A 14803-nucleotide genomic window follows, 5' to 3' on the forward strand; every position below is an offset into this window, starting at 1 on the left:
CATTAGAGGATTTCCTCCTCCTGTTTGCTTTGGCTGCATACAACGTGGAAGAATTTTAGTCTAATTCTGGATACTTGTCTGTATACCAAAGGTGTTATTCCTCTTTAAAAACTTTATTTAACTCTTGGCAAAAACAAACATGCGAATAAAATATCGGAAAAATGGATTCAGATTTTGTTACCATATCATTTTTTTTTAATTAAATCTGGTCAAGAGGAAGATCTAATGCTCCCCATTGTTCCTTATTCTTATGTAGATGGTTGTCCATTTGTGCTCCGTGCCATCTGGATCCTGTCATAGACAGTATGGTTCTTGTTCAGTTGCTGGACAAATCCATTCTAGTCTTCCCATTCTTGGCTTCTGAGCCCAGTCCATAAAGCGGATAGCTTTCTTCTCCAACATTAGCACAAAGGTTCCTTTCCTAAGTGATGCCTGGGAACCATATTTAGACCCTTCAGGATGGAACTGGCATACATGTATATTATATGATACTATTTAAGATGCCAGAAATGTTTGTTAGATCATCTTTGTCTCTGCCTGTAAGTTTCAGGCTAGTTCTGAAACATTTGTATTCGCAGCAGTGGAAATGTGTGTTGTGTGTGTGTGTGTTTTTTTTTTTTTTTTTTTTTTTAAAGAATGTAAAAATAAGAAAAGTTTGTGTGTGTGCACTTAAGATCACAAACAGGAATCTTTATATTTGGCTTATGTAATACAAAGAACTAATTTCATGAAGTTTACATCCATGTGGTTAATGGGATCATGCCCCTCCCCCCAATTTCAAGTTTAATTTTTTGGACATATGCAAAGCTGGGATCAGTTGGATATTCGTTTTGCTATAACTGCTGGCCTGTATCCAGGAACTAATGGAGAGTTTGAGTTGCTTAATCACCCTAATTGCAGAAGGAGCATGAAGGGTGTTTAGCAGGCAATCTTGTTTGGGAGCCCACTTTCTATGCTCCAGGACGTCCCTGGCAGACAGAGTTGAGTGCTGACTGTAGGTAGGTCCAAGCTGTACGTTTTTGGCTGTGAATCTAACCGTTTCTCAAGCTGGGGTCTCGATTTGTGCCCAAGTCTAGTTTTGCTAACTTTTCCTCCCCTGAATATGAGCGATGCACGGCACACACTGACCCATGGACTGCAAGGCTGCATCAAGGCGCAGCCATGGCAGGGCCTGGGGGCTGCTGTGTTATCGGGCCTGGAGTCCGCCTCGAGCTGCATTTCCCCATCCCCCCCCCCTACGCGCGCCGCCCTAGGAATCCAAAGAGCCCAAGAAACTTCCCGCCGCCTCTGATTGGCTGCGCGCGCAGCCAATGGGGGAAGGCAGGATTCCAAGTCGCGTTGTCCCTCAGCAGCTCTCGCGAGATCGCCGCCTTGCCCAGCCGGCTCGGGTGGGTGCTGCTGGGGCGGGGTGAGAGGGTCCCGGAGGGAGTCGCCATGTTCCTGGCGGTCGGAGCTCGGCGCCTGAGGCGGGCGGTGAGTGCGGCGCGGCGGTCGGGGCCCACTCTGCAGGGAGCAGCGGCACCCCTTCAGCGCCGGGCGGGGGAGCCGCCCCTCCCCCCTTGGAGCCCTTCCTGGGGCCCAGACGGCCGGTCCCGCTTCAGCGCCGGCTTCCCCCCACCCTGTCCGTCCTGGGGAGCTGCCTGGCTCGGCCCGGTGGCCCCGCAACTAGGACTGGGCCGAAGGTCACCCAGAGCCAGGGAGACGCCAGCCGCCCACAGGGCTCTACGCCCTTTGCCCGCGGTCCTAGCCACAGCCTGGGGCTGGCGGGCAGCTCAGGAGGGCACCTAGTTCATCCCCTGCAGGGCCAAGTAAACCCAGACCATCCCTGCCAGGGGGTTGTCCGACCTGTTCTCAAAACCCTCCAGTGCTGGGGGGGTTGGAAGCTGTTCTAGTGCTTAACTCTTCTTAGAGTTGGAAAACTTTTCCTACTATCTAACCCAAATCTCCCTTGCTGCAAACTAAGGCTGTTGTGACATCTTACCATGCCCTTGGTGGACTTGAAGAACAGTTGATTACTGGTAGGTTTTGGGCATCATTTATGACAGCACAAGTGAGGAAAAGGTAGAGCAAGAGGTTTGTTTGGTCTAATTTATGTTGCATAATGCAAAAGAGTGCCCCTCTCATACTTTGGAAATCCTTGACAAGTTCTTAATCGGTCTATGGAGATGTATTTTTATCTCACTTCAAATAATGGTTCCCATCAAATAAGACATTTATCTAATAGCAAAAGTCTAAAAAGTTGTCCTGGTCTGCATTTACTCCGAGCAGGAATCCAGGACTCTCATTTTCAGTGATTAAAAACCTTGTGTAGCCCATTGATGAATGAAAATAAATTTGCTGCAGCTCTAAAAGACTCTTGGTTTTAGTGACTGGATCTTCTAAGAGTTTATAAAATGTCATGTTGATAAAAATAGCAGTGAGTGGGAATATGCCTTAGTACCACAGTAAAGTAGATTTGTAAATAAGAGCACAAAACAATGCCAAGGAACCTGGACTTTCAACTTGCTAACTGCAGAGGAAGCTCCAGTGGCCTGTTTATATAGAGATAGGGTGTAATCTATTTGTTCTACAGTTCAGTTGAAACTAAACAGACGTAAAAGACCAAATTCACCACTGTTGCAAGTGGATGCAACTCCACTGATTGAAATGAAGTTGTGACCAATTGATTTTAGTGAAGTTTTGTGAGGTCATGTGAGAAGGAATTTGCAAATATTGGTGACTTTCTTTCTGTACTAAAATCCTGGACTCTCCATTGGTAGTAAAACACATTTGCCTCCTCTTTTTATGTCATCTAGGTCTCAGTGCCTCTAAAAAATCAGGGAAACAACCAATTTGAGGCATTCTAGAATATAATTTTCTACTTAATGCAACTTTTATTAAGCTACTTTTACCAATTAGGATATATTTAAAATGGAGAAACTACTGATAAACCCGGTCATAGTCTTAAATTAGATTAATAGAGGTGTCCGCTGCAAGATAGGGTATCTTGTTGGAAGGGGGGAAAATAATCGAGAGACGTCATACATTTCAGAGGAGCTCTTTTCTGAATGAAGAATCCTGCAAATATCTAAATAATAAAGTAATGGTAGAAGAAACTTACTAAAATTAGGCAGCCACAGGTCCTATATCCAAAACCAGTTGATTTCTAATGTGTGCTAAGGAAAACTCCACTTACTCCCCTACAGGTAAATAGGGATGGTTGGTAAGACATTCTAGGTAAGGCACTTTGGTGGTAGGATGGCTATATGATATTAGTATTTCAATGACTCCGTTAGTTTTTGTCTTAAATTAGTGCTCTAATACCTTTGTAAAACATTGTTCTGTGGGTACTTTATCTCCAGGTTACACGTTAGAGAGTTAAAATAATGATACTTCACATTGTTTGGATAAAGTTATGCCTTACGTATTTCTGACTTTCTGTTTTTGTTGGGGTTTTTAAAGTTTACAAACATGTAAATGCTCAGTATTGGTATTTTTACCCAAATGGGGATGCAAAAAACCTACTAGGTCTCTCTCTCTATGATGGGGTGACATCAGAGAAGAAAAATATTTTGGATGTTAGTTCACTCTTTTTGTGCTGCTTCCAGCTCCTTGTCTTGGCCTTAAAGTTTGGAGGGTAAAAGCTGATGACCTTTTTCAAATTTAAATTATGCTTTTTTTATTGCACAAAAGATCTTCTTCTTAGATCTATTTTGGACTCAACATATCTATAAATTCAATACTATTTCCCACCTTTTTATAAAAATATTTGAGATCCTTGGATGAAAGATAGCATAAATGTAATTTGTATTTTTTCTTCATGCCTAATAGACCAGTATTTGATTTTTCTAATAAATAAGAACATAAGAATGGCCATACTGGATCAGACCAAAGGTCCATTCAGCCCACAGGGCCAGCTCCAGCTTTTTTGCCGCCCCAAGCGGTGAAAAAAAAAAAACCCAAACAAAAAACCCCCGATTGAGCTGCTGCCGAAGTGGAAAGGAGGGAATGAATGAAGGACTTGCCGCCGAAGACCTGGATGTGCCGTCCCAATAACTGACGGAATGCCGCCCCTTTCTATTGGCTGCCCCAGGCACCTACTTCCTTCGCTGGTGCCTGGAGCCGGCCATGCCATCCCAGTATCCTGTCTACTGACAGTGGCCAATCCCAGGTGCCCCAGAGGGAGTGAATCTAACAGGTCCCTGACTCTAGGGAGTGTTCTCGAAGCAGGGGTAAGAAGTGGCACTGTGAAGGCAGCTGATACCTCTTCCCTTGTACCCTCCCATACAGTAATGAAGATCTTGGAGGATCCTCTTGGGTGCATTGTCCTTGTGGGGCTATGTGGCACTAGGTGTGCAGGAAATACCTGGTTACTATTTTATGTGGTCTTATGTGTTGATAGTCAGGGAGAGTCTTAAATATATCATGATTTAAATCCTTTGGAAAATAATGCAGGTTTTTTTTTTTTTTTAATGCACTTTGTTAGGCAGCCAATCCATGTAGTTAATCAAAAAGGCTACCTGCAATAGTGTTCTGTGATTTTGTGTATCATTTGTGAGAGGCCAGTGCTTGGCTAAATTAACCTCTTGTATGAAGAGGCTGTAGTCAAACTAAACTGAAGTATTAGTGAAACATAGTGAAACAAAGTAACAACGTTTAGAATCCTTTGTTTCATTTCAGTTTGATCCTCTTTCTGTTTTTGCAATTTTGTTTTGATTTGTGAAGTACTCCAGAACTAGTTCTAATGAATGACTGGAGGGGATAGTAGGTAGGTTGGTCAAGTGATTATTTCAAGTAGCCATATTGGACTGTGATGGGATATTGTTTGAATAATCAGAAAAGGGTTGAACATTTTAAAATAAAATATATTACTTAGATTCAAGTCTGATACAGTCCAATAGACTTTTTTATCATGGTGTCTTTAGATTGCAAACCTGCCTAAGATTCTAATTAGTTTGTTTTCACAATTCCCAACAATTAATAAAGGCAAAGTAAGAATACAGTATTTTTAAAAAATAAAATAAGCACAGGTTCTTTCACTAGGATTTTAGTCAAAGCTTTGTTTGAAAAAAATATTTATTGTTTCAAGCAAATAATTATCTACTTGCCTTATAGCAGTGTGTCCTCTGATTCCCTCCCATTGTGTCCTGCTTTTTTCCCTTGTGGATTTCATCCTACAACCATCCAAATTCTTAAATTACTTCCATGTGCTGAACAAACCATTTAAGGCATTTAACCAGGCTGATCAATTGACCTAAAAAATCTAGTTTATGAAATTATCACTAGTCCTGACCAGTATCTTCCTGTCCCCTCAAAATGGCTATGCAGTATATAGCCTGAAGTTCAGAAGATTGTCACTTGCTTAGTGCCTGGTACCTTCAAACTACTTTATTAAAAAATATCTGTTAGTTCAGTTGGTCTGTTCAGCGGTACTGGTTAATGTAGTTTTGTACAAGTGAAATGCTTTCTATAAGCCATTGGGTGGTCTTTGTAAAATACTATAAAATATTGTTTGTTCCTTCCACATTTAATGTTAACCCTGTGTTTTTTCTCTCTCCTTTTTTAAGCCCTCATTGCTCCAGCGATTTCAGAGTACATTGGTAATCACTGAACACACAAATGAGTCTCTTACACCCATTACGCTAAATGCTATCACTGCAGCAAAGCGGCTGGGAGGTGAAGTATCTTGTTTAGTAGCTGGTACCAACTGTGACAAGGTAAGAAACCTGATTATTTTTCTTTCTAGATGTGTTTAAACAAAGTAATGACTACCATTAAGTAAACCAGACAAGACTTGGGTCAGTTTCAAGAATGATGTCCAAGTAGGAGGAGCTATGCCAATGGTCACTAGTCCCAAGGAAATGTCCTGCATTTAAACTGTTGCTCTTCTAAACTGAAAATATGCATATAGGGTATGTTTTCTTTTTTTAAATAAGAGACCATGCTAAAAGGGACTCTCAACTTAAATTCGGTGTGTTTTTTTTTTTTTTTAAATGAAGTTTTTGTAAATCCCAAGGCCAGTAGAAATGTTAAAATTCCAGTTTAAATAGCTATTTTAAAACAAATATTCTCCTGTAAAGTTTGAAATCCAGGTATTACAGCACTAAGAATCTGAAAGCAAAACTTGTTTAACTGACTTTTATTGTCCATTCTGTGAAAACGTCAAAAAGTAAACGGAGCATACAGAATGATAAATAGAACTTCTAAAAATCTCACTGTTAATTAACAAAGGTGTTACTAATGTAAGGATGTGTTTACAATGTATGATTAAGATGTTAGTGTTTCCTGACTTTAAAAGCATGCTACACATTAGAGAACTAATGCCTTGTGTGCTTGCCAGTACTGTTGCTTGAATCATCTCAAGAGTCTATAGTATACCAGTTTTGTTACATTGTCACTAAGGATTTTGAGAATAGCACTGACACCTACACGTCAATACACTTTAACTTCATAAGGACTCTGGAAGTGATGATGATCATGTTTGATAATTTGTAAAATTAAACTGAGTTAGTGCTGAAATGTTTCTCTTGTAGTGATAAGTTTTATCTTAGGCAGAGAACCATACACATGGCAAGTGACATTAAAGTTGTGGCATCCTCTCCAATTGCAAATTTCAGGAGAAGGGATTATAACTAGACTGTAAAGACTGGTTTTAAATTTAAAACCTGACATCCTAGGTCTGAGACCAAGAGCAAACATTTACTGAGTTTGAGAATAATCTGTTTGGTTCACGTTTTGTAACGCCTCCATTTGCACCCCTTTTATTTTGGAGACTTTTTGCACTCATAACTAAAATGTGATGGGTGAAACTTGTTCTCTTTCAATACTCCGTGTGTTGTGTGTGGTGGTGACCAAGTTATTTTAGAAAATGATACTGCATGTAAGGTGAACTTTCTTTTTAAAATTGTAAGAATGTGTACAGATGGGACAAAAAAGTTACAATACATAGATAACTGTTATGTAGTGGCCACTTTGGTTTTCTCTCTTACAACCCTAGTTTTGGGGGGTAAAACTGGTCTTCAGGAAAGCAAGGAAGTAGTGTTGTTTGGGGCAATGCAAGTGTCTTAACACAGTTCTATCAGTCTACCTCAGTTGATTTGCAACAACCCTTTTGTAGCTTAAAATTTGCTTTTGTGTCTATAATATAGCAAAAACATAACTGCAGATCTGAAGCCTACAGCAATTCGACAGCTAATGATGTCAGACTTCAGTACAAACGATTTCTGCTGTAATTAACAAGAGGACTACATAACCGCTTGTTTTCCTTAGCACTTGTAACATAGGGCCTGTATCATTGAAATAAATGGCAAAACTCATTGATTTCAGAGGAAGTAAGATTAAGCTCTTGAATAATTAGATTAAATCAGTTGAAGCAATAAGCTGACTGTTTTTAAGAGTAATTGTTGATCAGTTTTATTATAAATCTTGCAGGGGTTCTCCTCCGCCTTTTTTAACTCTGATCCCACCTTAGAATTGTTTTTGAACTTGGAGGCCCCTCCATGACCAGATAGCAGTGCCTTTCATTCAAATTTGCCCTGCCCACTGCTTCATCACAACAAGGAGTGACTAGGCCAAATTTGAGTGTATGGCATTGTTGGCATTTCAGTTTTACTATAATTACTGAAATATTTGAAGGCTCGCTGTCCCACCCCTGTTGAGAAATGTAGTTCCAATGTAGTAACATAAGGTTATTGCACGCTACTACATGAGGCCAACATGTCTTATGATGGTTTCTTTTGCAGTTTTTGTCTTATTTAAAAAATATGTGTGTGGTTTTTTTTTTTTGTTTTTTTTTGGAGAGGCAGCATAGCCTAATGTATAGGCACTGGACTGGGAGTCAGAGACCTGTGTTCTGTTCCAGTGAATTCTGTCACTGACCAGCTGTGTGACCTCGGGCAAATCTAGGCTTCTGTTTAACTCCTGTCTTTGTCTTTTCTATTTAAATTGTGAGTTCTTTGGGGAAGGCACTCTCTTACTATTTGTTTGCACAGTGCCTAGCACCCTGGGGTCCCAAGCTCATTTGGGCCTCTAGGTGTTGGTGTACTACTACTACTAATATTTTTGTAATCATAGGTAGCAGAAGAGCTCAGCAAAGTACAGGGCATTGCAAGAGTTCTAGTGGCTCAGCATGATGTATACAAAGGATTTCTACCAGGTGAGCATTATTTGTATACAGCTGTTGGCCAAAAATAGTCTGGTGTCATTCTTAGCAATGAAAACATAAATGAGACTGTTGTAAATTGTGACATATATTTTTCCTCAGAGGAGCTGACTCCATTGATTTTGGCAACTCAAAAACAGTTTAATTACACACACATCTGTGCTGGAGCATCTGCCTTTGGGAAGGTGAGCAGATAAGAGAAACACAAATCTGTAGCATGTAAGAGGCTAAGAGCCCATTACACGTAAGTTTGAGTCGGAAATCGGTGAAAGACTTTTCATATATTCTGTAGCCGTGCTGGACTTTTCTGAAATGTTACAACAGTGTAAAAAAGCAATTTAAAGCAAATGTTCAATTTTAATTTATTAGTCGTAGTATAAATTTTGCTTTCTATGTGGATGTTTAATAAAACAAATAGGAACTAGAGATCTGAAACCATTATGCCTTCTGAAAAGAGAGAATAGTATAAAAAGCTAGCTGTGGTAGCTCTTACTTTAAAGTAAAAATTAGCTTCTTTCTATTCAGTTGTGTGGTTTGCATTGATGAAGGAAAGCATGCATGGCTTTTAGCACTAAACTGTTTTGGTTTTTTTTACACATGTCTATGGAGTAATGCAGACTAGAGTGTAAAAATTTTTTTAAATTGTGCATGAAAACCACTAACTCCGTTTTTTTAAATATATTGTGACAGGGTCAGGCCAGATGGCTACAGGAGAGTGAAGGCAGATATATTAGCCCCAGGTTAAGCAGGTCCCTTTTCCCTGGGTAAGGTAACAGGGAAGGTTCCAGAACAATCAGGAACTTTCTGGAAACAAGGCAGACAGGCTGATTAGAACACCTGCAGCCAATCAAGAAGCTGCCAGAATCAATTAAGACAGGCAGGCTAATCGGGGCACCTGGGTTTAAAAAGGAGCTCACTTCAGTTTGTGGCATGCGTGCGAGGAGTAAGAAGCGCAAGAGGCTGAGAGTGAGAAGGTGTACTGCTGGAAGACTGAGAAGTACAAGCAATATCAGACACCAGGAGGAAGGTCCTGTGGTGAGAATAAAAAAGGTGTTGGGAGGAGGCCATGGGGAAGTAGCCCAGGGAGTTGTAGCTGTCACGCAGCTGTTACAGGAGCCACTGTAGACAGCTGCAACCCACAGGGCCCTGGGCTGGAACCTGGAGTAGAGGGCTGGCCCGGGTTCCCCCCATCCCTCCATTTTCCCCCAACTGCCTACTTGATACCGGAGGAGTTGAACTGGACTGTGGGTTTCACCAGAGGGGAAGGTCTCTGGCCTGTTCCCCGATCCACTAGGTGGATCAGCAGAGTCTGCTGGGATTGTTCTTCTTCCTTTCCCCATGCTGGCCAGTGATGAGGCTAACTGAATGAATGGCAGATTTGAGCCACGAAAGTGACCAAACTGAGGGCTGCTGTAAACCTCTGAGGTGAGCAAATCCGCCAATAAGCGCAGGACCCACCAAGGCAGAGGAGGAACTTTGTCACAATATATATACTTTTGTCTTTCACATAAGGATTCCATGAATAATTTGATCTGGCTGCCCTTAGATGAGCTTTCACTTACAATCAGTATCAGTCTTTATACGTGATTTAGTTTCATTCATAGAGATCTTTAGATGCTTTTTGTCCCAATGCAAATTTTCTTGGGAGCTCTGACTTGATATTTAGCTGGCTAAAAATGGTAGCTTAAGCTTTCTTGTTCTAAGATCTTTGTATGAAGAGCCTATTCTCCTAAGGTCTAACTCTGACCTCTTTGTTCACATTGAGTAGTAAATTTCAGTGTACCTATTCCTGTAATAAGGTACTACTTAACATGACTAAAGGTACCAGAAACGTGTCTGTATTTTGTGCATGTTGTACCAAGTCAGGAGGAAGAACTTAACCCTTGTACTCCTTATTACATATAAGATTTGTGCTGCTTCTATATTTAAAAACATCAGGGAGGATGCTAAGTACACATTTTGTAGTCAGCTATATACTAAAAAAGAGTCTTTTAAATTTTGTAATTTTAAGATCTTGTCAGTTGGTGGTTTTTTTTGTCTGCTCAAATACAGATTTGTTCCTCAGTCTTGGTATTTGGGAACTAACTTCGAAATACATTTTAAAAAAAAAAAGTACTCGTCAAAGTCCAGCAATCCATAACTGTCAATTTTGTGAGCAAATGGCATCTATATTCAGTTTTAAACTATTAAAGCAAATAAGCATCATAATTCAACATATTGAATTAAGGGTTTACTTACTGTAAGTCTCATAAAATTTCTAATGTTGTTACAATAATGGCCTTTCATTTGACTGCAAAGGCTACATGAGTAGCCATACTAGAAGACTATGGTTGTGTGTGCGCCTCCTCACACACAGCATTATATAAAAGTTAAAATTAGGGCACTGAATGTATCTTAATTATAGTTCATATGCCAAACAGATTTATTTTAACTTTCCTTACATATTTAGGGTACAACCTGTCAGCATTTAGAACATTTTGCTAACTTCTCATTTAACTTTTTAGAATCTTCTTCCCAGAGTGGCAGCTAAACTTGATGTTGCCCCTGTTTCTGACATCATTGAAATTAAATCACCTGACACTTTTGTGAGAACTATTTATGCAGGTGAGCAATACAAGACTGTGTGTATGCTGTACAATAACAACCTGATCCTGCTTACCTGTGTTATCAAAACTCCCATTAGTACAACTTGGGATGTGTAAGGAATTTCAGGATAGTGTCCTAAATCACTATGGTAACCAGAATGAAACTAAAAAACAGAAGTGATTTTTGTGAAAACACATGGAATGTCACTTGGTACTATAGGATTGCAGCTCAGAAAGCAGAACTAGCATTTTAATTACCAGTCTCTGGTGATGTTTTTCATACATATTGTATTTCTCTGTTAATGTATTTCTGAACAGATTTTGCAAAATATAAGACATTCAGATAACAGTCTGACTTTATTTAATATGGCTAGCATTAGTTCTGATTTCAGATATCCGTAAGGTTATTTTTCTTAGTTATGTAGACATTGATCTGATTATTTGTAATATTTAATTGACTTTCTTTAGTAATTATTTGCAATCTTTGCTTCAATCATAGTTCTCTAATGCCTGTCTGATCCTGTTTTAATTTTTTTAAATTGAGACATGAGCTCATTAGCCTGTTTGTTAAATTTTATTGTGAAAGGATTTTCTTTCCTTAGCCTACATGGTATCTTGTGATAATTGTGATATTGCATTTGAGACATGACATAGATGAATTGCAGTGTATTTTAAAGTTGCTTCCTTGTAATTCATAGGTTTAAGATTTTTTTTTTTAAATGGGTAGCTGATATTCTAGCTTTTCTTTCCTCTTCACTGTTCCCAACACCTCCAACTGAGAGAGATTTAAGTCACTTAAGATATCCAAAACCAAATGTTTAGTGTAGTGGGATTGATTTTTTTTCTCTCTTGATTAAGTCATGTGACAGTTTAAACGGCCTGTTCATGAAATGGAGGCTTTTCGTATTCTGTTATGAAGTTACAATCCTGATCTTTGAAATGTTAAAAATACCTAAAAGTGGAGAGCTCATTTGAATGCAGTCATGGTGCTCTGATCAGAAAGGGGAAAGGCACCCTCTGCATACTGGCATGTTTCTTAACTCTTGTGTGATAGGAAGGAAATGTTAAAATATTTGTAAAATGCAGTTTTAAGCCTCCTGATTTTCTAATTTTGGTGACCTAAAACTGCAATTTTAGGGAGATAATCTTTGTGTGTGGTTTTTTTTACACTGCATTTTCTGCTAGAAGCGCTAGTATTTCTTGTGATTCACTGATACTCTGTGCTCTGTTTTTTTGCAAAATGCTATCTTTCCTAGGAAATGCTCTGTGTACTGTGAAGTGTGATGAAAAAGTAAAAGTGTTTTCTGTACGGGGAACCTCTTTTGAAGCTGCACCAGTGAGTGGTGGTAGTGCTAGTGTAGAAAAAGGTGGGTGCTTCATTCGATATATTTTCATCTTTTGGTTTTAGTTTTGTGCAAAGCATAACTTGAGTTTATCACGTTTCTTATCAAAGTAAACTAATGATCATAATCTTTGTATTGTGCTTAAGAGCTCGTACTTTTTAGTTTTGCCAGAAAAGGAAAGAACATATTGTCTGTCCATCTGCCTTTTCTCCTCTTCTGATCACACCTGTCTTAATACCAAGTAACTATTTCACTCACTATGCCTGCTTTTTGGCCTTGTGCTGCAGCAGTCTTACAAGTTGTCTATATTTAAAGTTGAACCAGTTTAAGTTTAAATTGCTTTAAAAACGAACTTGGTTAAATTGGTGCAAAACAGTGTGAACATCCACAATTTGATTTAATCCAGTTCTATATCAATTTAGCTTAAGTTGATTTCTTATCACGTAAAAATAAATTGATAAACAGATTTAAATCAGATCGAATATCCCAGATGTGTTTTGCACCAGTTTTAAATAAACTAGTTCAAAATAACACTTTCAATGAAACCAGTACAACTTTGAATACAGACAAGGCCCTAGTCACAAGTGTCCTTTCTTGGTCTGGGGCCATTCAGTACTGTTCCATACATCTGCCAGAGGGAGTCAGTAGTGCCATGATAAGTATTGCTTTTTCTCCTAATGATAATATTCAGGGAAGTTGAGCTACCGCTTCTGAATCCTTCCCCAGCATTGACCTTGTCAACTCAACTCTGATCAATGAATATTACCATGTTACACTGTCATGACATCACTTAGCCAGCTTGACTCTCTCTCTTTTAATAATAGTTGAGCTGCTTCTGCTGGGGAGATACACTATGTGTGTATATTACAAACCTTCATTTTAGTCCAGTTTAATACGCAAAGTGAAAATAGTTTTCAGTAAACTTTGCATGTAGTACTACAAATAAAATTTAAATGATATATAAGTATGAATATGGAGGTAAGCTATCTTAGTGGCTAATAAATGGACTTGTAGTTCAAAGACACTAGAGCAATTATGAAAAGAATTATTATGGAGGCATATGAATAGAATCAGTGCTGGAATGGATTCCTGTTCACTTGGTTTCTTATGTAGTACTTTAGCTTAAAGCAGAAAAAATATTGCAGTTTTAAAAAATTAAGAAACATACTTTTTAAAATATTGTGACATAAGCAGTAACGGCTCCATCACCAGTTGGTCAGTCTGAATGGATTGAGCAGAAGCTAACAAAAAGTGATCGGCCAGAGCTCACGAGTGCAAAGGTGGTCGTATCAGGTGGTAAGTAGATAATATTTAACTAGTGCTGAGTTTCAGTTAAACTAATAGCTGTAGCAGAACTCCATCTTTGACCTGTTTCACTATGTCTAGATATTATTTTATTTACAGCATGTGGCTCTCTTTGGGAAGAGGGCAGATGCTCTATATCATGTAAACAGCAAACTATGAAAGCTTGTAACAAATGCTGACAAATATTTTAAGGTTGTCATCACATTTAGCAATTCTGCAAATTTAAAGAGATGCATGCAAATATTTTTAGATCAAAATGTGACCTACATTAAAATTAGTACAACCAGTGTACAATAGCTCAAGAATTATCTGTTAGTTTAAAAATTCATTGCACTACCCCAAGCAAGAAAATAAAAAGCTACATGATGTATTTTTATTTATTTTTTGCTCTGTAATAGGAGAGCTATATAACTAAAGCCAGCAGAGGGAGCACAAATTGATGACAAATTCTGTTCCCAGACTTTAGAGAGAATTGATGATGCTGTTGACAAATAAAGAGGCAAACAAGACAGGGCAATGTTGATGCATGGATAAGAAATAACTACATATTAATCAAATGGAACAGAGCAAAATCTGTATGAATTTAAAATTTTATTTTCAAGATGCATAGGGGTGCTAAAAACTGAGTAAAATGTCAAAAGTACCCTTTGCAAAAAGTACTTGAGTGCCTCTGTGAATACGAGTATTAGTAATGTGTGTCATGTATGCATATGTTCTCTATTACAAGGTATTTGAACAGAATATTGAATGTCTCCTTCTTTTTTTTTACCTTTAAGGGCGAGGTTTGAAGAGTGGTGACAACTTCAAACTGTTATATGACCTTGCAGATCAGTTGCATGCTGCAGGTAAAAATTTTTTTTCTTGTTCTGATTGTGGGTGTTTGAAACAGACACAAAAGAACAAGGCTTGATAGCATTAGTGTTTTTTGATTGTCTTTAAATATCCCATCCAACTACTGATGTAAAATTGTTTTTTGTCTACCCATGATGGTCGTCTTTGCCATTGATGGCATCTTAACACTGTAAAAAGGAAACACTCTCTTTTCTTCAGGCTGTATGAGTTTTGGTGGCATATCCGAATAGTACCTTGTAAGCAGAAAAACTCAACAAGGGGAAATTTTTCATATGTATTTTTAAATGGCAATATCACTTAAAGTTTTGGATTCAAAATTCCTTTGCTTTTTACAGCATAGGTATTCAAATGCAGACAGTCAATTAAAATGGAATACATTAAAGTATAATTATGAATGTCTTTGCTAAATGTAAATTTGTGACTGTTCATGGTTTTAAAAAAAAATCAAAGATTAATATTGGACATTGTAACATTTTAGTATTTTGTTTGGGTAGATGAGGTGGCCTGTCACTAAAAGGGGTACCCTTTAACTTAATCTCGTCCATTTAAAAAAAGTGAGTTAAAAATAGTTTTAGGTA

The 14803-nt window shown here is 38.5% G+C and overlaps 1 protein-coding gene across 3 annotated transcripts in view; it reads left to right on the forward strand.

Moving 5' to 3' along the window:
• Nucleotides 1-1306: 1306 nt before the first annotated feature.
• ETFA (electron transfer flavoprotein subunit alpha) overlaps nucleotides 1307-14803 on the forward strand; it is a 71236-nt gene continuing 57739 nt past the window's right edge. The window contains exons 1-8 of one of the 3 annotated variants that reach the window (XR_006284286.1): nucleotides 1307-1473; nucleotides 5547-5696; nucleotides 8053-8134; nucleotides 8243-8325; nucleotides 10645-10744; nucleotides 11982-12092; nucleotides 13263-13364; nucleotides 14150-14218. Coding sequence is in view for 2 of the 3 variants with exons in the window: in XM_027830503.2 (XP_027686304.1) it covers nucleotides 1435-1473; nucleotides 5547-5696; nucleotides 8053-8134; nucleotides 8243-8325; nucleotides 10645-10744; nucleotides 11982-12092; nucleotides 13260-13364; nucleotides 14150-14218 (739 nt within the window). In the remaining variant the exon portion in view is untranslated. Of the gene's footprint in view, nucleotides 1474-5546; nucleotides 5697-8052; nucleotides 8135-8242; nucleotides 8326-10644; nucleotides 10745-11981; nucleotides 12093-13259; nucleotides 13365-14149; nucleotides 14219-14803 lie in introns of all 3 variants that reach the window. The other 2 variants (XM_027830503.2, XM_007068362.3) reach the window with 2 other exon arrangements.

Source organism: Chelonia mydas, chromosome 10 (genome assembly GCF_015237465.2).
Source record: "Chelonia mydas isolate rCheMyd1 chromosome 10, rCheMyd1.pri.v2, whole genome shotgun sequence".
Lineage (NCBI taxonomy): Eukaryota > Metazoa > Chordata > Testudines > Cheloniidae > Chelonia > Chelonia mydas.